At 38.8% G+C, this 24918-nt stretch overlaps 1 protein-coding gene across 1 annotated transcript; it reads left to right on the top strand.

The window, feature by feature from the left end:
• Positions 1-1236: 1236 nt before the first annotated feature.
• On the top strand, positions 1237-14777 carry LOC141605734 (enhanced ethylene response protein 5-like). The gene is made up of 13 exons (XM_074424614.1): positions 1237-1565; positions 1666-1784; positions 1855-1948; positions 2038-2127; positions 3369-3434; positions 3613-3702; positions 3798-3854; positions 4115-4176; positions 12489-12576; positions 13139-13215; positions 13316-13390; positions 13476-13581; positions 14353-14777. Exons 1-13 carry the CDS (start codon positions 1398-1400, stop codon positions 14482-14484), a joined length of 1224 nt encoding a protein of 407 aa, XP_074280715.1. The 5' UTR covers positions 1237-1397; the 3' UTR covers positions 14485-14777.
• The last annotated feature ends 10141 nt before the right edge of the window (positions 14778-24918 follow it).

Below are 24918 nucleotides of genomic sequence, written 5' to 3'. Positions count from 1 at the left end.
GAAATGCGAGAGAAGGATGCAACGTAGTTTTGTTTTCTTTTGTAAAGGTTTAGAATAAAGTAAAAAGGTAAAAGAAACTGACGGAAATCTTTATATAACCTTTTCACGCATTACTATCAAGCCCGACAAAAATCCGTATAAACCGACTTACTCGATCGAGTAAGTGAGGTACTCGATCGAGTACCGCCTACTCGGTCGAGTATCCATCAGGCAGAACACTCTTCAGAACGCAAAACTAACTTACTCGATAGAGTACGCAACATCTCATAAATCCGTTGTATTACAGAGAAAGGCATAAGGTGGACTTTATCACACAACTAAGCCGATCTTGGAGCACAATTGAGTTCCCACATGGACACCGTTAATCTAAAGCTCAAAGAAGCCATAACACAAGTGCAAAAAGCTTCAAAATAAACTCAACAAGTCAATGCTATGGTAATGGCATCATCATTACTCAATGGAGTTTGTGAGAGTTGTGGTACCTTTAGCCATGACCAAAGTGAAGTGGAGGGACAAATGAACAAGTCAACGCTTTTCAAACCTATAGGAGTGATACTCCGTATTCCAACTTTTACAATGAGAATATGAAATTTCACCCCAATTTTTCCTACGAAAGCCAAAATGTCCAAAACAACAAACCACAACAAGCTTATGTGTCACGCCAGCATTAAGGAACCAAAATCAACAACAAGGTCTTCAAAGACTTTTCTGTAATCAACAACAACAAAGATTCTAATCCTAACTTTCCTACACTCAAAACCAACCTTTCTCACATAATGATCAATCTTTTGATATGCAAAAAGCTCTTCTTAAAGTGTTTTTTTATAGAAGTATGTCTAAAGCTAGCAAACTTGACTGGACCAGATAGAACTAGCTCAATCTGATCCGACCCGACACCTGATATAACCGATCATTAGTGACGTGAACTCGAACCAATATGAGACCTTCCCGACATTAACTCGATAAGATTGATCCAAACGAAAGCAAATTAGTATTTAACTTGATAACAATTAACTAAACTAAATAAAGGTGAAAACTTAAAAGTTTTTGATATAAGAAATTGAAGTATTGCGATAAAGTAACTAAACCTGACGTGAACAGCTCCGATACATCGCACACCAATTGCACTGAAATGATGGATCCGATAACAACATCACTCGACCCGACACACCAATTGAACCGAAATGACCGAAGCGATAACGACCCTCTTTGAAAACAAGTACCCGATTTACAGGCATTGGAATTACATTTCGGAATTGAACAGTACTGTAAGTAGAAAGCAAGCATCAACAATGGCGTACATAAGAATAACAGAGTTTACCTCGTGAGAGCACCCACGACGAGAGGATTATACACTGTTGTCAACGGTGGACACCCCGGTTTACACCAAAAAAACAATGGCGTACATAAGCATGGGAGAAGCTCACAGAAGAATAACAGAGTTTCTTAATAACTTCTCCGACGCCATTTCTACACAAAATGGAGCTTCTCTTCGACGTCTTCTCTCTTTCTCCTCCAATAAACCAAAAATCCTCTCTGTCGCCGACGCCCTCACCGTTTTCCAGGTCTCTCTCCTTCTCGCCTTCGCTTTTCTAGGGTTTCTAATTTTCTATTCCAATCTTAAATTAAATTGCAATTCTTTTGTTTTTTTATTGAAATTGATAGGATTCAAGTAGGTTGATCAGGCAATCAAGTGATATTTTGGTTCCATTGCTTAGGTCTTTGCAATGCTATAAGCGCGGTCAATTGGTTGACGCTTATATTTCCTATGAGAAATTTGCTAGGTACTTGATTATTTTGATCAATCATGGAATTCGTGGTAGTGGATTGAATTTGAAATTGGATGAATTTCAGTGCGTTTATACAGGAATTCCGAAACTGGGAATCGGCTTGGGCGTTACAGGCACTTTATGCCGTTTGCTATGAGATTAGGATTATTGCAGAAAGGGTAAGATTATGTGTCTTACTGTTTAGTCACAGGTTAGTATAAATTGCAGAACTTTGTGATTCTGATTCTGATTCTGATTGGGAGTTTAGGCTGATAGAGAGCTGGCATCAAATGGAAAAAGCCCTGAGAAGTTGAAGGCGGCTGGTTCGTTTCTTATGAAAGTCTTCGGTGTTCTTGCGGTATGTGTCTCTTATCTCAATTTACTTGTTATGCTTTTCCACTGCGCCCTAATGTTGAGTGTTGTTCAGTGAGTGTGGACCTCATTGCCTGAAATGTGGTAGCTATAACCTTCAATACATAAGCAGTGTTGAGGTATTGTCACAGTCAGATTTAATACTATTCAATATGCTTCGGCAAGAGACGATTGAAGTAGAGGATTAGAGACTTAGGAGTGGATTTACATCTAACACATGTCAGCGGTTGTTTTTAGTCACCGAGATGCCCATAGGTGATCGATAAATTTGATATTCTGTGCAATAAGTAATAATAAAATTTAACTAATGGACTCAATTTTATATTCCTAGTATAGATAATTATATATGACATCTCACTTTTTTTTAAAAACTAATTATGAAGTTGCTAATTTCTCTTCAAACAAGGTAATTCGAACAATTGCTTCTGCCAATCACTTTTAAAAGGTGTGAGGCACTTTGAGGCACCGCGTGGCACACGTTATGAAGTAAAGTCGTGTGCCTCATACACACGAGGCACGATATTTTTGTTAACAAACTTGTTTCTTTTTTAAATTAACAATTTGTTCAAGGAGTTCCTTAAATAAATTTTGAGAAAGGGATAGCATGACTGCATGAGTAGAGTAAATTATAGGGAAAATGGATCAAATGGAATGGTTTAACAAAAACACTAGAAGAAAGACTATGGAAAACATATTGTCTTTTGGTAGCTGCACGCCTGAGGCATCGAAGTCTTTTGACCAAGTACTCCAAGGCATGCTTTTTAAATCTTTTCAGTGTTGTATGCATTTGTACCTGGCTGATTGGACAATATTCCTGTTGTTCAATGGTGATGATTTTATTATTCATTGGTACTTACCTGTGTAGATAGTTATGATTTAAACCTTTCCCTCAGTCCATTATGCTGTTCACCTGATGTTCTCACTTCTATAAATCATGTGTGAACATGTTAAATTTAAAGAAGGCTTGGCTCTCTCACGTTTTCTTTGTTCTGGAATGAGAATCTATACAATATGCAAGCTATGTCCGTAAATTGTTTGCTTATAAAAGAACATTGGTCCCTTGTACTTCATTAATTGTTTCATTTCCCCAGCAGAATGGCTCATTTGCATGATGCCTCCTATGTCTGTAAATTGTTTGCTTATTCAAACAAACAAATTAATGCTTTTAGATTTTTTTTTTCCTTGACAACTGTCCTGTCAATCAGTTATTAAAGTCGTGTTTAACAGGGCAAAGGGCCCAAACGTGTTGGAGCATTACATGTGACCTGCCAGTTGTTCAAAATCTATTTCAAGGTACTTATTGATCATTTTTATTTCTTCTTGTGTGATTTGTATAATTTTAGCTGATTAACTTTGATGTCCATCCTTTCAATTATTTACCTTGGGGAACTGTGGGTAGCCCTGATTTTGGAATAACAAGAGGTGATTTGACCAACTAATATGACAAAACGTGGTTTGCTCTTTGCTGTAGCTTGGAACTGTCAATCTCTGTCGAAGTGTGATTCGAAGCATTGAGACAGCTCGTATATTTGATTTTGAGGAGTTCCCCATTAGGGATAAGGTACTTAATTTATCTGGGTGACCGCCTGGTTGCTGTCATAAGCGGGATAAGCCATTTGCTACGTGTTCAAATTGCAATTTTATTTTTGGTTGCAGGTCACCTACATGTACTATACAGGCCGTCTAGAGGTTTTCAACGAAAATTTTCCTGCTGTAAGTAGCTTTTTCTTCACAAAGACAATATAGCTTCAATATGGAGATCAGATAATGATTATTTGTACGATTGCATCTAACTGATGTCTGCAAAGTTTAGCACTATATTAATATGCTGTAGGAACCAAATTGTTCTTTGGTGAAGTATGTATTGTGCCCTAGTCTATTTTAACATTTGTTGTTGGTAGATTGGCAGTTGAATGGGAAATTTTTTTTGCTTTGTAGAATACCGTATATCTTATTTATCTCCTATCTTGCAGGCTGATGAGAAACTGTCTTATGCTTTGACTCATTGCCATCTTCATCATGAGACCAATATAAGGTGCATTATGGATTTCTTGTTCTCTTCATTTTGCTCATCTAAATCAGTTGTACTTCATGAAATGTTTTTATTTACACATTAGATGGCATATTTGTTTTCTTAAGTTATTTGAACTGCGTCAAAAAAATAAACCTTGATGCAGTAGCCATCTAGGTTCTTGAGAAGTGATAGACATGGTAATATGTGCGTAGCGTAAATTTGACTGTTACTTTGGTAACGTAAGGATTAATGGTGGGCGATGTGGCAGCTTTTCGATTACTACCTTGTCGCTTTTAGGCTTGCAGCAGCAAAGCTGTTTGTGATACTAATCTACTTGCACTCTTTGGAGCTTATGTTAAAAGATGCGCATGCTTAAGCAAAAGACTCATCAATGACATCGAGGCACTAGACAAAATGGCTCAGGGTGCGTTTGGTGCATCTTTTGCATAAAGCTCTGTAAACATGGATCACTACCATGGAATCTCCATATTTTCTCTTAAAGTTCTTTTATTATGCCCTTCCCTTTGCCCAGTATATCTAGCTTTTATTTTGGTACATCTTACCCTTCTTTAAAATCCAAAAAAAAAGATATTATGACACAATTTTTATTTATTTTTGTAACACATTGTGTCAAGTGCATGAGGCATGCACCTTCACCGCTTTCCTTGTGCCTTGACACCATGGGAGCTTGGTGCACGTTCACCTCATGACTTTTAAACTAACTTTGGAGTTTTTTTAACTCAGTACATCAGAATTCCCCAAGTGATTCCATAAAGGATCTAATTGAAATCTCGATGTTGCACATTATCCCTTTCTTGCTCAATTCTAGAGGGAGAAGTGTTGCCAAATTGATACCAATTGTTATTTCATATGTGACAGTGGATCAAACTAAAACAATCTACTTTTCCTAGTAGGAGTGATTCAATTGGACATAGAGTCAAATTTCTAAATTTTGGATTCTTGTAACTTGTCTTTCCTTGTACTATCAGAATGTCGCTGTGTTGGATAGGGCTGAGCAAAAAATCCGATTATCCAAACTGATCCGATATCCGATCCGAATCCGATCCGAATTTTTGGATATTCGATCCGAAAGTTAAGTTTGGTTTGGATATCTGATCCGAAATCTTTGGTTTTGGTTTGGATATGGATATTAGAATTAAAACATTTGGATATCCGATCTGATCCGAAACTATAGTTTTCTAGTATAATTTCGAGAAAATAAAATTTTATTTGATGCAACAACTTAATTAATGTTTAAAATATTAGAGAAATATCTAGGTGGTACTTAAATTTTATAGCGAGAACATTGGAATCAGAATACGAAAGAAAATATCATGTAAAACTATGAATATAATCGTGTTTCAAACTTAATTTTAAAGTAAATTCAAAAGTATGGATATCCGATGGATATCCGCATCCGATCCGATTATTTTGGATACCCGAACATTGGATATCCGAGACATTTGGTTTGGATATTGGATATCTAACTTCAGGATTTCTAATATGGATATCCGATCCAAACTAGCACTTTGGATCAAATACCCGATCCGCACTCTGCCCTAGTGTTGGATATCTTCTATTTCTCATCAGTGGGAACGTGTTCCTCCCATAAACCATTTAGTCAAAACAATTCCTTTTTTATAGAAAGGTGCATCCATTTTCTTCATCCATTTTGGGAATAAAAAGAATACATCTTACGAAAGATAGAGTTACACTAGAATCCTGTTCGAAAATGCCAAATCTACCTAAACTTTATTTAAAGAATCAAGTATTTCTCCATAATGCAACTCATTTACAGTAAACAACATTCGAACACTCGCTTCGAATTGAATCTTCTTCAACAGAATAACTGGCTGTATTTCAGTGTTTAAAGCCTGATGAGCTGTCCAAATAGCAAAGGCAGAGGCAGCAAGGCAACAACTATACCAAGAGGCTTTCCAATACTCTCTCTTTTTCGGCTGAGAAATCTAGTAGACTCCTTCCCACAAATCCTTACTTCGACCCTTATTGCTAAGCCAGTTCAGGACACCTTTCTAGACAGTCTCAGAAAAAGGGCAGTTAAAAAACAATTTTTTGTGTTTCAAGAGCAGTTTTGCACAAACAGCACCCTTTATCCAGAATCATGTCTCTCGTTGATATATTAGCTGAATTGTGGAGCTTTTTTTGCATAGCCAGAGTGGTGAGAATACTATGACATGGTACTGCTACTGTCACAGCAATCTAAAGTCTCCACCATTTTGCCCACTTGATTTTATGAAAATCACTTCGATAGATGTCCTTAGCCTTCACTGTTGAAAACTAATTACCCTTAAAACAGGTGGAGAGAAGAGCTTTTGTAGCCATGCCATCACCTGATATCTGCACGAGCATGTCTCGGACCTTTAAAATACTTTTCTAACTCTCCGAGTTGTGGCTTTAATAGGAGCATTCGAAATAGTAGAGTGTCCCAAGTTATAGCATCTATTCCACACTTTCCAGTCGTTCCAGGCACTTTCGATTCAGATTCAAGCATTGAAATCCTTTTTCTCACTAAAGTTTTATTCCAAGAAAGCAATTCCTTAATATTAAATTCCCCTTCATTCCACTGTTCATCAGAAATATTCTACAGAAAATTTGTGCTAAGCCTATAGATTTTTGTTCATATGATACATTTAGAAATAAAGGATAGATGGACATCCTAGTTTTATACCTTATTCAGTGGACATCACGAGCAAGGTTTTGGGAATGTACAAGTATTGCCAAGCATGGTTAGGAATTTATGCGTAGAATACAAAAGAGCGAAGTTAGAATTATATTAAGGAAGATAGGGTCGGAGGGACCGGATGGTATACCTATTGAAGTTTGGAGGTGTTTGGGGAGAGAGGAATCAAATGGGTAACCATGCTCTTTAACAAGATTTGGAGAAACAACAAGATGTCGGTGGCTTGGAGGAAAAGCACTCTTGTCCCTCTGTGTAAGAATAAAGTTGATGTTGAAGATTTTTCCAATTATCGGGGAATTAAACTTATGAGTCGTACGATGAAATTATGGGATTATGGGAACGAATAATTGAACAAAGGCTTAGGAAATGTAGACATCTCGGATAACCAATTGGATTTAGGCTTGGGAGATCAACTATGGAAACAATTTATATAATGAGACAGTTGATGGAACACTATCGAGATAAGAAGAAAGACTTGCATATGGTTTTTATTGAGTTAGAGAAGGCATATGATAGGGTACCGAGAAAAGTACTTTGGTGGGCTTTGGCGAGGAAGAGTGTATCCCACAAATATATTGACCTCATAAAGGACATGTATGAGGGGGCTAGTACAGGACGTTGGGAGAAGGGAGAACTGAAGAATTTAGTCCTTTTCTCTTTGCTATAATTATGAATGAGTTGACAAGGGCTATTTAGGACGACATCCTTGGTGTATGGTGTTTGCTGATGATGAGACAAAGGACGGAGTTGGAAAGAAGTTGGAATTGGGGAGGCATACTTTGGAGACTCGTGGGTTTAGGCTGAGTAGGAGTAAGATCAAGTATTTAAGGTGTAAGTTCAGTAAAGCGGGAACAAGAGAGGTGAAGAGTATTACCTTTGATTGAAAGGTTGTTCATGGATCAGATTTCTTTAGATATTTAGGATCTATGTTTCGGAAAGACGGTAAATTAGATGTAAATGTGACTCACGAAATTAAAGCTAGGGTGGTTGAAAATTGAAATGGAAAAGTGTCACATGGTTTTTATGTGATGAACGGTAAATTCTATCGCACGACAATTAGACTTCTACTATTATACGGCTCCGAGTGGGCCGTGGAGCATTGTCACGTTGAAAACATGAATGTGGGGAAGATGTGTATGTGGAGCATACCAGGAAAGATCGATTAAGAAAGGAGGTGATTAGGGAGAAGGTGAGAGTGGCGCCAATAGAGGACAAGGACAAGATGATGGAGAATTGACTAAGATGGTTTGCCCATGTGAGAAGAAGATTTATGGATGCATCAGGCGGCTTCAGTAAGGCAGCTCGAAATTATATTAAGGAAGATAGGGTCGGAGGGACCGGATGGTATACCTATTGAAGTTTGGAGGTGTTTGGGGAGAGAGGAATCAAATGGGTAACCATGCTCTTTAACAAGATTTGGAGAAACAACAAGATGTCGGTGGCTTGGAGGAAAAGCACTCTTGTCCCTCTGTGTAAGAATAAAGTTGATGTTGAAGATTTTTCCAATTATCGGGGAATTAAACTTATGAGTCGTACGATGAAATTATGGGATTATGGGAACGAATAATTGAACAAAGGCTTAGGAAATGTAGACATCTCGGATAACCAATTGGATTTAGGCTTGGGAGATCAACTATGGAAACAATTTATATAATGAGACAGTTGATGGAACACTATCGAGATAAGAAGAAAGACTTGCATATGGTTTTTATTGAGTTAGAGAAGGCATATGATAGGGTACCGAGAAAAGTACTTTGGTGGGCTTTGGCGAGGAAGAGTGTATCCCACAAATATATTGACCTCATAAAGGACATGTATGAGGGGGCTAGTACAGGACGTTGGGAGAAGGGAGAACTGAAGAATTTAGTCCTTTTCTCTTTGCTATAATTATGAATGAGTTGACAAGGGCTATTTAGGACGACATCCTTGGTGTATGGTGTTTGCTGATGATGAGACAAAGGACGGAGTTGGAAAGAAGTTGGAATTGGGGAGGCATACTTTGGAGACTCGTGGGTTTAGGCTGAGTAGGAGTAAGATCAAGTATTTAAGGTGTAAGTTCAGTAAAGCGGGAACAAGAGAGGTGAAGAGTATTACCTTTGATTGAAAGGTTGTTCATGGATCAGATTTCTTTAGATATTTAGGATCTATGTTTCAGAAAGACGGTAAATTAGATGTAAATGTGACTCACGAAATTAAAGCCGGGTGGTTGAAAATTGAAATGGAAAAGTGTCACATGGTTTTTATGTGATGAACGGTAAATTCTATCGCACGACAATTAGACTTCTACTATTATACGGCTCCGAGTGGGCCGTGGAGCATTGTCACGTTGAAAACATGAATGTGGGGAAGATGTGTATGTGGAGCATACCAGGAAAGATCGATTAAGAAAGGAGGTGATTAGGGAGAAGGTGAGAGTGGCGCCAATAGAGGACAAGGACAAGATGATGGAGAATTGACTAAGATGGTTTGCCCATGTGAGAAGAAGATTTATGGATGCATCAGGCGGCTTCAGTAAGGCAGCTCGAAATTATATTAAGGAAGATAGGGTCGGAGGGACCGGATGGTATACCTATTGAAGTTTGGAGGTGTTTGGGGAGAGAGGAATCAAATGGGTAACCATGCTCTTTAACAAGATTTGGAGAAACAACAAGATGTCGGTGGCTTGGAGGAAAAGCACTCTTGTCCCTCTGTGTAAGAATAAAGTTGATGTTGAAGATTTTTCCAATTATCGGGGAATTAAACTTATGAGTCGTACGATGAAATTATGGGATTATGGGAACGAATAATTGAACAAAGGCTTAGGAAATGTAGACATCTCGGATAACCAATTGGATTTAGGCTTGGGAGATCAACTATGGAAACAATTTATATAATGAGACAGTTGATGGAACACTATCGAGATAAGAAGAAAGACTTGCATATGGTTTTTATTGAGTTAGAGAAGGCATATGATAGTAGTGAGAAAAGTACTTTGGTGGGCTTTGGCGAGGAAGAGTGTATCCCACAAATATATTGACCTCATAAAGGACATGTATGAGGGGGCTAGTACAGGACGTTGGGAGAAGGGAGAACTGAAGAATTTAGTCCTTTTCTCTTTGCTATAATTATGAATGAGTTGACAAGGGCTATTTAGGACGACATCCTTGGTGTATGGTGTTTGCTGATGATGAGACAAAGGACGGAGTTGGAAAGAAGTTGGAATTGGGGAGGCATACTTTGGAGACTCGTGGGTTTAGGCTGAGTAGGAGTAAGATCAAGTATTTAAGGTGTAAGTTCAGTAAAGCGGGAACAAGAGAGGTGAAGAGTATTACCTTTGATTGAAAGGTTGTTCATGGATCAGATTTCTTTAGATATTTAGGATCTATGTTTCAGAAAGACGGTAAATTAGATGTAAATGTGACTCACGAAATTAAAGCCGGGTGGTTGAAAATTGAAATGGAAAAGTGTCACATGGTTTTTATGTGATGAACGGTAAATTCTATCGCACGACAATTAGACTTCTACTATTATACGGCTCCGAGTGGGCCGTGGAGCATTGTCACGTTGAAAACATGAATGTGGGGAAGATGTGTATGTGGAGCATACCAGGAAAGATCGATTAAGAAAGGAGGTGATTAGGGAGAAGGTGAGAGTGGCGCCAATAGAGGACAAGGACAAGATGATGGAGAATTGACTAAGATGGTTTGCCCATGTGAGAAGAAGATTTATGGATGCATCAGGCGGCTTCAGTAAGGCAGCTCGAAATTTGGGGAACATAAAAAGTTGGTAGGGTTAGAGGGAGTCCAAAAAAAACTTCGTTGAAAGTGATCGAACGGATATAAGATTTCTCGAGATTGAAGAGTGTGTGGTGACGAAAAGAGCACAATGGGGGGAAACAATACATGTGGATTATTTGTATCTGTTGATCGTTTTTATTTTAATTTTAAGTGTTCTTTTGTAAATAACCCCCTTTTATGTACTAATTTTTACAAATAACCCCTATGCCCTTTTTTTTCTAATAACCGCAATGGCTAATGAATGAACTCTGCGACGGATTGTCCGTCCCGTAAACTAGTTAAAATCTACCCAAGTTTGGTTCCTCCCGTTTGCCATTAAAAAAACACAAAACCTGCATAAAACCAATATTACAATCCTACATCAGCCGCATTCAAAGCGGGAACCCAAACAAATGACTGAGACGGCATCCACAGCAAGATTCAACGCATGTTTATTTTTTCATATCTGGAAAGTTTGGCTTACAATCCATTGCAATTTTCCTTTGCTATATTGTAACTTTGCGGCAGATTATCCATCCGAATCCGTTGGAAGAAATTTTTGTTCAAGGTCGCCATTTATTTTGGTCAAGACGCCATTTTTCTCCAATGGATAGTCCTTCACAAAAATAAATCCGTTGTAAATAGTTGGACTTCCGTCGCAACTTTACTTGTGCAACAGAATATATGTCCGTCGCAAACCATCTGTCGCAAATCCCGTGTTCTTTTGTAGTGTGTGTATTTTATTGAGAAGGCCATACATGTGAGCTGTGAGCTTTCCAGAGTTCAAAGGGACACCTAGATACCTGAAGGGATCCCTTCAGAAACCAGTAAAAGTCAAGATAAGTGCCTTAAGATGTTACTGAGTACCACCAAGTAGGATACTAGTTTTCTTAGGGTTTGCATTAATATCAGAGTTACCAGCAAAGCCTATTACTAGTCTTTTTCACTCCTAGGAGTGAGCGAAAAAGTATGATGCTGTTTTGACCCAAACCAATACGATATCACCTTTTAATTATTGTGATATATCTTCTTAAACTGTGGTTCGCCAAATAAAAAATCGGGTTCACAGGTTTGAACCAGTTTTTAAAAATATTAAGTAGAAGAAGAAAATAAAATTTGCTTCACTTTAAATTTGTAGCTCACCAACGTATGGCGTAACTCTGGGAAGAATTTAAGATGTTATTATCATTTTTATCGTTTCCACTTTTGTGGCGATTGTTGAATTCATCATCTGTTCACTTGCTGGCTTGTTGCAAGTAAACGTACATATATGAAAAGGGGCAAGGTTGACATTCAAATCCGACAGTACAAAATCTGGGGTATATCAGCGTGTAATCAAAAACTGGTTATCCAGTTGTTTTCCTTATCGTACCTTTATCGTAATTCATATTGAATTTGAACAACTTATATCCGATATGGTTGAATTGTATCTGATCACAGTTTTGCTCACCCCTAATAATGCTAGAAGTGCTAGTAGTGACCTTTTAAGATGGTGAGTATTTTCATATTGCTTGTGACCTTATTGACATTGATCCTTTTTGCTTGTAACCTCTTTAATATCGTTAGTTATGCTTTGAGCATTTTAAGTAAGCATTTTAACTTTATTCATGATGCGGTTTGATACTAAGTTATGGTACAGACATTCCAAGGGGAGTTACATTTAGTCTATAATAAGATTATATTGCTGTTTACCTGTCTTTGACACAGTTAATCATAGTTGAGTTGCTCCAATGGCACATGCTGAATAGCAAAGTAGTCTGCAATAGTTTAATTTTTTTTTTTTTTTTTTTTTTTTTGGTTAAGCTTATTGCAACTTCCTTATAATCCTTTTCTGATGAATCATTTTTAACTGTATACTGTTTTCTTGGCTCTAACAGGATGATCCTGAAATATCTGATACCTGTGAAGCTTTCAGTGGGCGTCTTACCTGAAGATTCCCTGTTGGAGAAGTACAGCCTCCTTGAGGTATCTCAAATTATTTCTGTCCCCTGTGTTTTTTGTTTAGATAAATACTAAAGCTTGCTTGCTATCAGTCATTTTGGGATTAAGGCTCTGATGTTGTTGTTGTTGTTGTTGTTGTAATTTGTAAACACTAAAGCTTGCTTGCTATCAGTCAACTGTGAACAAAGTTTGCCGTAGAGCATTATTGAGCATTACAGACCAGTAATTCTCTGGTTTTGTAGGGTTTGTGTCTATATTCTCGTAATCGAATAGAAAAAATTCATACCTGATTATAGTGAAGTTATCCCCACCAACTTCCTGCCAACTTGCTGATGTGCTTTCTCTAAGAAACTTTGCTTAAATGGTTTATACTCCCTTTGATTCACAAACACTTCCATTTTCAACACTCGCATAATATAAAGGAAACTAGGAAAGTACTAGTGAGGCAATTATAGAAAGTGAACCCAAAGAGTGAATTAATGGGCCACAAAAAAATGAAAGGTATTTGTGAAACCGTTAAATAAGGAATTGTATTTATGAATTGTCCTGTTTGGCTAGATGTTTGTTTTACATTTTCATCGTGCAGTACAGGGATGTAGTCCTAGCTCTTAGAAGGGGTGATCTTCAACTTTTACGATGTGCTCTTCAAGAACACGAGGATAGGTAATTTGTTGGTTCTTGGAAATTTTTAATGTTAATTACCAATCAATCATGGTAGCTCTTAGCTTGCTTTACTAAGAGCAATGGTGATATTTTCTGTTAGATTTTTGAGATCCGGTGTCTATCTGGTCCTGGAAAAACTTGAACTACAAGTTTATAGAAGACTGGTTAAAAAAATGTAAGTCCATGTGCCTTGCATATATGTTTTTCACATTGTGTGTTTGTTAGTTGTTACTGACGGATATATTACTTGACTTGTTCAGCTATTTCATCCAAAAGCTCAGAGATCCTGGCAGAGCACATCAAATTAAATTGGATGTTATAGTCAAGGCATTAAGGTGGCTTCAGATAGAAATGGATGTTGATGAGGTCATTATTTCATTCACTTGACTCCAATTTTACCTTCTATATTTGAAGTTTACATGGTGCAACAATACTAGCTCTATGCCTAAGGTTCTTGAAAACCACCCATGTCTAGGCATGGGGTCGGAATGTCGGATACATGCAACCGTACCCCTGCGGATGACCTATACTGAAAATTGCATTGCAATTTGCATAGACCCATTGTTACTTGACTTAGTTCACAATAAAAGGAAAAAGCGCAGACCTTTTAGTGAACCCCCGTTGCTTTATTTGATTATATTTAGACCGAGCAAGTAAACCCGAACCCGAAAAATCGATTGAAATAAACCTGAACTCGAAAAATCGATTTCATTATATTTAGACTGAGCAAATAAACCCTTGGCCTCGTGAGTTTTCTCATTAATTCTTTATTTAGTAATGATACTTTGAGTTATTACATTCTTCGTAATAGAAAAAATAATAAAAGATAAACCAATCAATTGACATGCAAGTCAATACTAATTGACCTGAAATTAACCTAATCCGATATTGACCTAACTTGATTCGCGCATCACCTGAAATAACACAAACCAATTAAGTTGACTAATCGAAATGAATCCAAACGGAATCGGAGTGAAATCAAAATTAAGGGTAATCGGAATGAAGCTGATCTTACTTAACCCGATCTAAAACTAAATCGAATGACCTGCTCACCTGCTTGCCAGGTCTTTGCTTTTGGAATATGTTGGAGTTGCTCGTCTACTGTGAGAATAATGTTCTCATGTATGTGTTTTGCAGGTGGAATGTATTGTGGCCATTCTAATACATAAAAATCTGATTAAAGGGTATTTCGCACACAAGCTTAAAGTTGTAGTTCTAAGCAAACAAGACCCTTTCCCCAATTTGACTGGGAAGCCGGTGGGCTCTTAGTCTACAGTGAAGTTACTATGTTACCAATATATTTAATGTAGCTGGGAGGTAAAACCTTGATGTTGTCGAGCGCAAAATGTATGTGCCTCGCTCCCATCTGGGTTAAGTGCTCATTGTAGTAACTGGTAATCCTTCTTACCAGCCTGCTTTATATGTAGTTTAGTTGAACTCTTCCCTCAATTTGTCATAGTTTTTTTTACCAGGATTTGTTGTTATTTATGGCTTGGTGACATGTAATCGTGTATGCTAATCATCTTCTTCAACTCTTATCAAGCATTCAAGCTGTGATTGTAGATTTTTATGTTCTTAAAGGAAATGCCATAACTGGTTGGTTATTAACTGGTAATCCTTCTTTCTCCGCGCCTGCAAGTCTAACTTAGTATTTACTAGGTTTAGTGCTCATGTGTTGCACATGTTAATTTAACTTAATTATTAAAAAAAAAACGTGAATGCTATAAGGTTCTGGGGAAATGCATGAGTGATGAGAACTTTGAAAAGTACAAGGAGGCTAGACGAGCCGCTAAAAAGGCCGTACGGGATGCGAGGGCAAACGTTAACCAAGAAGTGTATGCCAGGTTGGACACGAGAGAAGGAGAGAAGGATATCTATAAACTGGCTCGCATAAGAGACCGAAAGACGAGAGATATTGGAAGAGTTTGGTGTGTGAAAGATATGGACGACAAGGTTCTGGTTCAGGATAACAAAATAAAGGCTAGATGGAGTTCTTACTTTGATAATTTATTCAATGGACATCAGGAACAAGGTTTTGGGGATGTAGAGGTAACACCAAGCATGGTTAATCGGGATTTTGTGTGTAGAATACAAAAGAGTGAAGTTAGAAAGGCGTTAAGGAAGATGAGGTCAAAGAAAACAGAGGGACCGGATGGTATACCCATAGAAGTTTGGAGGTGCTTCGGGGAGAAAGGGATCGAATGGGTAACCATGCTCTTCAACAAGATTTGGAGGAGCAACAAGATGCCATCGGCTTGGAGGAGAAGCACTCTTGTCCCTTTGTACAAGAACAAAGGTGATGTTCAAGAGTGTTCCAATTATCGGGGAATTAAACTTATGAGTCATACAATGAAGTTATGGGAGCGGGTAATCGAGCAAAGGCTTAGGAGATGTGTAGACATCTCGGAAAACCAATTTGGATTTATGCCCGGGAGATCGACTATGGATGCGATTTTTATCATGAGACAGTTGATGGAATACCATCGGGACAAGAAGAAGGACTTACATATGGTTTTTATTGACTTGTAAAAGGCATATGATAGGGTACCAAGAGAAGTACTTTGGTGGGCTTTGGCGAGAAAGGGTGTGTCGCGAAAATATATTGACCTCATAAAGGACATGTATGAGGGGGCTAGTGCAAGTGTTCGCACTAATGTTGGGAGAACGGAAGAATTCCCTATTACCATCGGGGTGCATCAAGGTTCCGCACTTAGTCCTTTTCTCTTTGCTATAGTTATGGATGAGTTGACAAGGGATATTGAGGACGACATCCCTTGGTGTATGATGTTTTCTTGATGATATTGTGTTGATTGATGAGACAAAAAGAGGGGTGGAGAGAAAGTTGGAATTGTGGAGGCGGACTTTAGAGACTCGTGGGTTCAGCCGAGGGGAGTAAGACCGAGTATTTGAGGTGTCGATTCACTAAGGTGGCGGGGTTGAGATCGACAGAGGCGGGGAGTATTATTTTCGATGGGAATGTTGTTGAGGGTTCGGATTTCTTCAGATATCTAGGATCTATTATTCAAAAAGATGGGGAGTTAGACGGAGATGTGGCTCACAGAATTAAAGCGGGATGGTTGAAATGGAAGAGTGCTTCAGGGTTTCTATGCGATAAAGATATGCCCCAAAGATTAAAGGGAAAATTTTATCGCACGGCAATTAGGCCTGCCCTACTTTACGGCTCCGAGTGTTAGGCCGTGAAGCATTGTCACATTCAAAAGATGAGTGTGGCGGAGATGCGCATGTTGAGGTGGATGTGCGGACATACAAGGAAAGATCGGTTAAGGAATGAGGTGATTAGGGAAAAGTTAAAAGTGGCGCCAATAGAGGACAAGATGATAGAAAACCGACTAAGATGGTTTGACCATGTGAGAAGGAGACCTATGGACGCACCAGTTAGGAGGCTGAAGACTTGGAGAACAGAAAAGGTCCCTAAAGGCAGAGGAAGACCGAGACAGACATGGTTGATAGTGATAGAGCACGATATGAGAGTTCTGGGGCTTGAGGAGAGTATGGTGACAGAGAGGGCACTATGGAGGGAAAGGATACATGTGGATTTTTAGTATTTGATGTTTTTTGACAGATTTAGTGTTTTTTTATTTAATTTAAAGAAATTAATTTATTTATTTTTCTCCCCTTTATTACACTTTTTCACCAACCACTTTCTTATAGATTTTACCTGGTTCATTCCGGGTCCTTAACTCTATTTCGGTTTTTAAAAATCGTTTTAATCTTTTCTCTCGATTTAAATTTTAAGTTTTTATAAAAGAAAGACGGAATTCGATTTTAAAACCCCTAAGTTCACCTTGACTTTCCATTATATTTTCGTTCTTCCTTTTTGTTTTTCATCTTCCCTTTTTTTATTCGCATTTTGAGGCGTGCGTTCACCCATGGACGGTTCGAAAAGATGATTCATGTCAGCCGACCCCAAATCATTTTGGGATTAAGGCTCTGATGTTGTTGTTGTATTAAGAAAAAAATGTTGAAATCAAGTTAGTATATATTGTTTTTCTAATACACCAGTATACCCCCTTTTATTAGACCGAAAATATAACTAAACTAGTTTGATAGCCCGTGCGTTGCAACGGGGTAATTAACTTAGTTATAATTATATTTAAAAAAAAGTTATAAGAGTTTAATGTTACATCATATGGCTAATAATTTGTTTAGATATGATTAAAATATTTGTCAAATGAAATGTAAAAGTTCTTATATAAAATTATAAATATCACTTGAATATAATATAGGAAATATATATTATAATTATAGTAATAATAATGATTAAAATATTATCCACTATATTTTTTATATCAAAAAAGTTATTTAGAATACTTTCTTAAAATAAATTTTAACTAGATTTCATGCCCGTGCGCTGCACGGGTATGTAAAAATGTCCTATTTTAATATAAAGCTATTTATTTTAATGTGTCAAGTTATTTTAGTAGCACCAAATATTCTGGTTTTTAAGATTACATTTTAATTGAAATAAACAATCTTTTGATGAACATTTCGTTAATTTGCCTTCAGTACTATTGGAGGGAGATGGCTCAATCTCGTCGTACTCGCACCAAGATGTCATTAGTTCATTCTTGTTTAGAGTTTGACTTGATCTTTATCCCTTATCGAAGAATTAAGTCAGACCACATTTTATTTTAAGAAAGTAAATATAGGAATAGGTAAATCAGTGTCCTACGGAAGAAAAGAGTTGCGGTAAAGATAGGGTTAGCATTGTTTAATATTGTTTTAACTATACATAAAACTTTACCTATATTTGTATTCTTGATTATAATTATTGAAACAACTCTTTTTAATCCATAAATTTTATCATTTTAATTTCTCTTTTATTTATTTATTTTGAAGTGTTCTATAAAGTATGAATTTCGTATTGTACTTATAATGATGAATTAATGTCAAAATTGTGAAATATGTGTTTAGATATGTGTTAAATTTTCATTATATGTGCAAATCGTTTTTTATTTTGCTTTAAAAAATATCTTTTTTTTTGTTTTATCTTATTTATGTACTATAAGATAATTCTTAAATTTAAAGTGCTTTATAATTGTTATATGTTTAAGAGATCCTACATCTTTTATACTATACGTACAAATTGGTTTTAAACAAAACTCTAATCAAATTTTGAGTTTTAACCCTTACTCATGCGGTCATGTCATATTTTGTAAATAAATATTAAGCGTTCTTATATATACTTTTTCTAACTTGTTAATCTCAAATTCTCATCTAACCCGTTTTATTCTTAAACGGAGATATTTTTCTTAACGATACGTAAAAAATTCGACTTAGTTAAGACAACAAAATAACTATGAACCATCTTCATAAACCATAGTCAATAAAACTTAATGATTTAATATGGATTTAGCTAACTAAGCAACATGAGAATTGAATTTGGGTGACAAAAGGCTGGAAAAAGAGATTGCAATAACAATATTTTTGAACTGTTATTAATTTGATCTTGCAATAATTAATTTTCGATAACCTGATAACATTATAAAGCATAAGAGCAAATTGACAATTGATGAATAAATTTTAAGTAAAGCTAATGCACACTTGCATACCCATAATCCCATATGTAGGAAAGAGTGAGGAGTATCAACGTACGTTTTATGTTGCCATTGTTATATTTGATCCCGCTCTAAAATATCGCTTCACCTAAGAACCCTTCATTTTCTCACCCATGAAATTAATAGTGTTATCTGATAGAAATCCATTTGGATGTTTACAGTTACAATGCATGCCTCATCCGACTTTGAAGGTTTAGGTTTATGCATGCGCCCTCTGGCTCCATCGATTCTCGTCAACCGTTGATGGGAGTTGGTGTAATACTTTGGATTTATGAGTCTCTGGGTACTCTATCGAGTAGGCCTTACTCTGTCGAGTAAGGGTGAGTTGCGTTTTATAAAAGTTTCTGACCTGTTGGGTACTCGATCGAGTAACGTGGGTACTCGATCGAGTAAGGGGGCACTCGATCGAGTACCTTAGCTACTCGATCGAGTAGCCGGTTTACGGGGAGTTATTTCTCGGGTTTTGTTAATTATGCGATTAAGGTATATAATACTTCCGTCATTGTTCATAAACACTTTTTCAAAACCTAATTACTGTCAAGAGAGAAAGCAAAGTACGTTCTTCACTTTAATCGCATTGTTAGCAAATCCCGGAGTTTGGAAGGTCGGATTTCACCTTTCGTTATACCGTTGAGATCCTTGCGTCGAGGGTAAGATCTATGTACCGCTTTTATAGTTTTTCCTTTAAGTTGTTTAAACCCTAAGATGGGGATTTGGGGGTTTTGTTGTAGATTATGATTGGTAGTAATTATGTGTATGTATGATAGGAGGAGGATTTGTAGAAGAGGCTTTTTGATACAGCTGTTGAGACCGTCTGATAGTTGTGCTTTCCAGGTAGGATTTCCTACTCAGTATTAGTCCCATAATGTGATGTTGATGTGTTGTGGTTGATTGAATAATATAGTAATTGTATTGTGACGGTGGTTGATTGTGATTGTTTGTCTCTGGTTCTCGAGATGCGTTCTCGGCTGAGTGGAGTCACTTGCGGGAGTGGCTTCACGCCCTAGTTTCGCCCTTCGTGGAACCCGCCACGGAAGGGGATGTGCACATTAATGAACAGGGAAATCGCTCAAAATGAGGAGCGGGGATTTGGTGGATTCGGCTGCGGTCCCCCACTGGCAGGGCTGGTCTAGTGGACAGTCGGTGATTGAGAAGAATGGGACTGATATGATTGTGTGTGTGACGGTGTGAGATATCTGTTTATCGTATTGTTGATATATATATAGATTGTGTGATTAGTACTGACCCCGTGTTGTTGTTTGTAAAACCTGCGGTGATCCATTCGGGGATGGTGAGCGAGAATTGAGCTTGAGTTTGAGTTGAGTCACATGGGATTGCTGGGATGTGCCACTGTCTGACGATAGAAGTCTTCCGCTGTAGCTTAGTAGTTTAATAAACTTTGCATTTAGTTGATTAGACAGTTGGTTTGAGAACTTGTACCCATATTTTGGGATTTGACTTTGGATTGTACTTTTCACTAAAGTTATACTATTAAATGTTGTTTCGTTATTGTCTTATGATTATCATGCATCGGGTAACCGAGATGGTAGCATCCTTATACCGGAGTGGTCCTGGTAAGGCACTTGGAGTATGGGGGTGTTACAAATGGTATCAGAGCGACGATCCTGAAACCTGTAACCAATAAATCTAATGAATATAGGGAGTCAATTAAAATGAACCCGGGGTAAAGGTTGTAGGAGCTAATGCAAAGGCTTGGGAGACGTCCTGAAGTCGCGAACTTGCCCTACAATTTTGAACCGGTCATATGGGAGGGGGGGGGGGGGTGTATGTCGAGGTCGTATGCGTTGTTTGTTAGCTTGTGTGTGAATGTGATGAAGTATGTGTAATTGTTGGATGTTTGGAGTAGAAAGTTGAGAATGTGAAAGAAAGATTGATGAGATATATAGAACTGTTGTTGGAATGAGAAGCATGATGGATGTTTACTATGTGGCGTTTAATAACATGATAGAGTTATTTCGTTGATCGTATGAAGAGTTGTGTAGCATTATATGCTTAGTTATGATATAATGTTGGGATTTATAAAGTTGTTTATAATGTTGGGATATGATATAACATGCGGGTAGCGTTTTTGAGTTAGCATGACTCGATCGAGTGGGACTGACTTGATCGGGTGGGTATTTGACGATTTTGAATCCAGAATCGTGTTTTTGGGCACTCGATCGAGTACCTCGGGCACTCGATCAAGTAGGGGGTCACTCGATCGAGTAGCCGGGCTACTCGGTCGAGTATGTTAGAGGTCAGAAAGTCTGTTTTGGGTCCGGAGTTGGGGCACTCGATCGAGTATGTTGGGCACTCGATCGAGTAGCCTGCTACTCGATCGAGTAGGTTAGGGAACTCGATCGAGTATGTCCTGGGCAGCTTGCTTTCGTGTTTTGAGGTTTTGGTGCGTATGTTTATATCCACCCCTTTTCTGATATAGTTTCAAGATGCCGCCCAAGAAGAATGCTTTGTATGCGAGAGCTGAGCTTATGAACATAGATGATATCGTTAAGATGTTGGAGCATCAGGATGCTCTTACGGAGTCTTTAAAGACTGTGGGAAAGGATAAGGATAAGGATAAGGAGAAGGAGGTTGATCACTTTAAAATCAGCCTCTATATAGCGAGGTTTAACCCGAAAGAGTACAAGGGGGTTGGGGAGCCTAACCTTCTTGATAACTGGCATAGAGAGATGGAGAACATACTAGATTTGGTTCACTGTCCTGATGAGATGAGAGTAGAACAAGCTGCGTTCTACCTGAGGGAAGCAGCTGGCAAGTGGTGGGATACGGTGAAAGTGAGTGCTAAGGAGTTGTATGCGAACCAAGGTTTACCTGCTATACCTTGGGAAGAGTTTCGTAAGGCTATGAGAAAAGAGTTTGTACCGGAGCATGTGAGGAGTAAGTTGAGAGAGGAGTTCGATGGGTTTAAGATGACATCTGACATGTCTGTGGCCGAGTACTATAGGCAGTTTAATGAGACGTCTAGGTATGCTGAGGATATGGGTTTGAGTGAGGAGAATCTGGCGCTGAGGTTTGAGAGGGGATTGACCCCTAAGGTCATGGAGAAGCTACCTGTGGGAGTCCTTACTAACGTCAAGGAAGCTTATGAGAGGGTTGGGAGAGCTGAGAGGTTGGTAGAGATGGCTCAGGAGAGAGTGGGTGTTGAGAAAAGAAAGTCTGAGAGCGAGGGTGGTGGCCAATCTAGTCACAAGAAAGGCAACCACAATCAGGCTAGAGGGTTTTCTTCTGGGTTAGGGTTCAGTGCTGGGGCTTCCTTTGGGCGTGGCCGTGGGAGCGTTAGTGGGAGTTGGGGAACGACCTGCTATAGTTGTGGTGGTGTAGGCCACAAGAGACATGAGTGCACGAGTGCACCTGGAACTTTCCAGAGACCTGCGCAGAGCTATGCGAGCAATAGACCGACTGGATCGTGGTCTAACCGGGGAAGTCAGAGCTATCAAGGTGGAGGTAACCGCAACAGCGATAATTCTTATCAGAAACCACCGACGAACAGCCAACAACAATCAAGGGTCGGGTGCTAAGCCGACCACATCAGCTAGTACTGTTCAGGGAGGTGGACAGAAGACCAGTGGAAAGCTGTTCATGATGGAGAAGAAAGCAGCTGAAGATGATGCACACGTTATCACTGGTACTTTTCTTGTTAACGGTATTCATACCTTTGTTTTGTTTGATTCGGGGGCGTCTCAGTCGTTTGTATCTTTGAGTCATGTTAAGCGGTTGGGTTTGAGGGTATATGAGTCTGTTAGTGAGGAAGTTTTTATACCTTCGGGTGAGTCTGTATCATGTGGGAGGTTATATAAGGAGGTACCTATGATAGTTGGGCAAGTTGATCTACCTGTAGACTTGCTAGAGTTTCCTTTTAGCGGTTTTGAGATGATAGTTGGGATGGATTGGTTGGGAAAGTATAAAGCTAAGATAGACTGTCATCAAAAGAAAGTGTCCTTAAGAGGTCCTAAGGGCGTTAGTGTGTCTTATCGTGGGTTTCTTGTCAAACCCAAAGTTAAGTTGATTGCAGCTGTTACCTTGAAGTTTTATCTGAGGAAGGGATGTCCTTTGATCTTGTGCCATGTGAGAGATGACCGGATAGAGAGTCCGACAGTTGATCAGATACCAGTGGTGGGGGAGTTTGAGGATGTGTTTCCAGAGGAGATTCCGGGGTTACCACCGAGGAGAGAGATAGATTTCACGGTTGAGTTAAAACCGGGGACAGAGCCAATCTCTAAGGCACCGTACCGGATGAGTCCTAAGGAGATGGAGGAGCTTAGGAAGCAGTTAGACGATTTGATAGAGAAGGGATACATTAGACCAAGTGTGTCGCCGTGGGGTGCACCAATTCTTTTTGTGAAGAAGAAAGATGGGAGTTTGAGGTTGTGCATAGACTATAGAGAGCTGAACCGAGTGACAGTGAAGAACAAGTATCCTTTGCCAAGGATAGATGACTTGTTTGATCAGTTGAGTGGTGCATCAGTCTTTTCCAAGATTGATTTGAGGTCGGGGTACCATCAGGTGAAGATTAGAGAAGTGGACATACCAAAGACAGCTTTCACGTCGAGGTATGGCCATTATGAGTATGTGGTGATGCCGTTTGGGTTATCTAATGCACCGACAGTGTTTATGGATTTGATGAATAAGATCTTCAGACAGTTTTTGGACAAGTTTGTAGTGGTGTTTATCGATGACATCTTAGTCTACTCTAAGACTAAGGAGGAGCATGAGGAGCATCTGAGGATTGTGTTGCAGACTTTGAGGGAGCATGAGTTATATGCTAAGCTGTCCAAGTGTGAGTTCTGGTTAGAGAAAGTTGCTTTTCTGGGGCATGTGATCTCTAAGGATGGGGTAGCTGTGGATCCGGAGAAGATTGAGGCAGTGACAAAGTGGGAAGCACCAAAGAACGTTGCTGAGATCAGAAGTTTCTTGGGTTTAGCTGGATACTACAGACGGTTCGTGAAAGATTTCTCCAAGATAGCTAGACCTATGACAGCGTTGATGAGAAAAGAGAACAAGTTTCGTTGGGATGAGAGTTGTGAGACGGTGTTCCAAACATTAAAGGAGCGTTTGACCACAGCTCCTATCTTAGCATTGCCTGAAGGGATTGAGAACTTTGAGGTTTATACAGATGCCTCAAAGAATGGGTTGGGATGTGTGTTGATGCAGAACGGTAAGGTGATTGCCTATGCTTCTAGGCAATTGAAGCTTTATGAGGAGAACTACCCTACACATGATCTGGAGTTGGGTGCAGTGGTGTTTGCTCTCAAGATATGGAGACATTACCTTTATGGAGCAATCTTTAAGGTATTTTCTGATCACAAGAGTCTCAAGTACATTTTCACTCAAAAGGAGTTGAACATGAGACAGAGGAGGTGGATGGAGCTGATTGGCGATTATGACATGGAAATTATCTACCATGAAGGGAAGGCCAATATTGTTGCAGATGCTTTGAGTAGAAAGAGTGTACATTCCTTGTGTACAGCTCTATCTTTGATGAGGTTGAGAGATGAGGTAGCAAAGTTTGGGATACATATGATGCAGAAAGGAGATGCCATGAGAGATCTGACAGTGCAACTTGATTTTTATGATGATATTCGAGGTAAACAGGCGTTGGACCCTAAGATGGTTGAGTGGAGAGCTGGAGTAGAGAAAGGGACAGTGTCTCGATTCTCTATTCACACAGATGGTAGCTTGAGGTTTGACGGTAGGTGGTGTGTTCCTAATGATGAGGAGTTGAAAAAGACTATCATGACAGAGGCACATAATACACCATATTCAGTTCATCCAGGTGGAGATAAGTTGTACAAGGATTTAAAGAACACGTTTTGGTGGCCTGGGATGAAGAAAGAGACAGCTGAGTTTGTGGCCCGTTGTTTGACATGCCAGAGAGATAAAGGGGAACAGCGCCGACCACAAGGTAAGATTCAGTCTTTAACGGTACCTGAGTGGAAGTGGGAATCCATTTCCATGGATTTTATCGTGGGTTTGCCAAAGAGTCAACAGGGTAACAACATGATATGGGTAATAGTGGATTGACTGACAAAGTCAGCTCACTTTGTTCCAATGAAAGATACATGGACTAAAGCACAATTGGCTATGGCCTATCGAAAGAACGTGC

This window comes from Silene latifolia, chromosome 10 (assembly GCF_048544455.1).
Source record: "Silene latifolia isolate original U9 population chromosome 10, ASM4854445v1, whole genome shotgun sequence".
Taxonomy (NCBI): domain Eukaryota; kingdom Viridiplantae; phylum Streptophyta; class Magnoliopsida; order Caryophyllales; family Caryophyllaceae; genus Silene; species Silene latifolia.
The sequence above is the reverse complement of the archived record's forward strand: the minus strand, read 5'-3'. Positions and strand labels throughout refer to the sequence as shown.

What these genes read in the sequence shown, in the direction of transcription:
- LOC141605734 (XM_074424614.1), top strand. Translation starts at nt 1,398, where the DNA reads ATGGCGTACATAAGCATGGGAGAAGCTCACAGAAGAATAACAGAGTTT. An exon ending in TTAGGATTATTGCAGAAAGG is followed by an intron (nt 1,949 to 2,037) that starts GTAAGATTATGT and finishes TTGGGAGTTTAG; the next exon opens with GCTGATAGAGAGCTGGCATC. An exon ending in AGAAGTACAGCCTCCTTGAG is followed by an intron (nt 12,577 to 13,138) that starts GTATCTCAAATT and finishes TTCATCGTGCAG; the next exon opens with TACAGGGATGTAGTCCTAGC.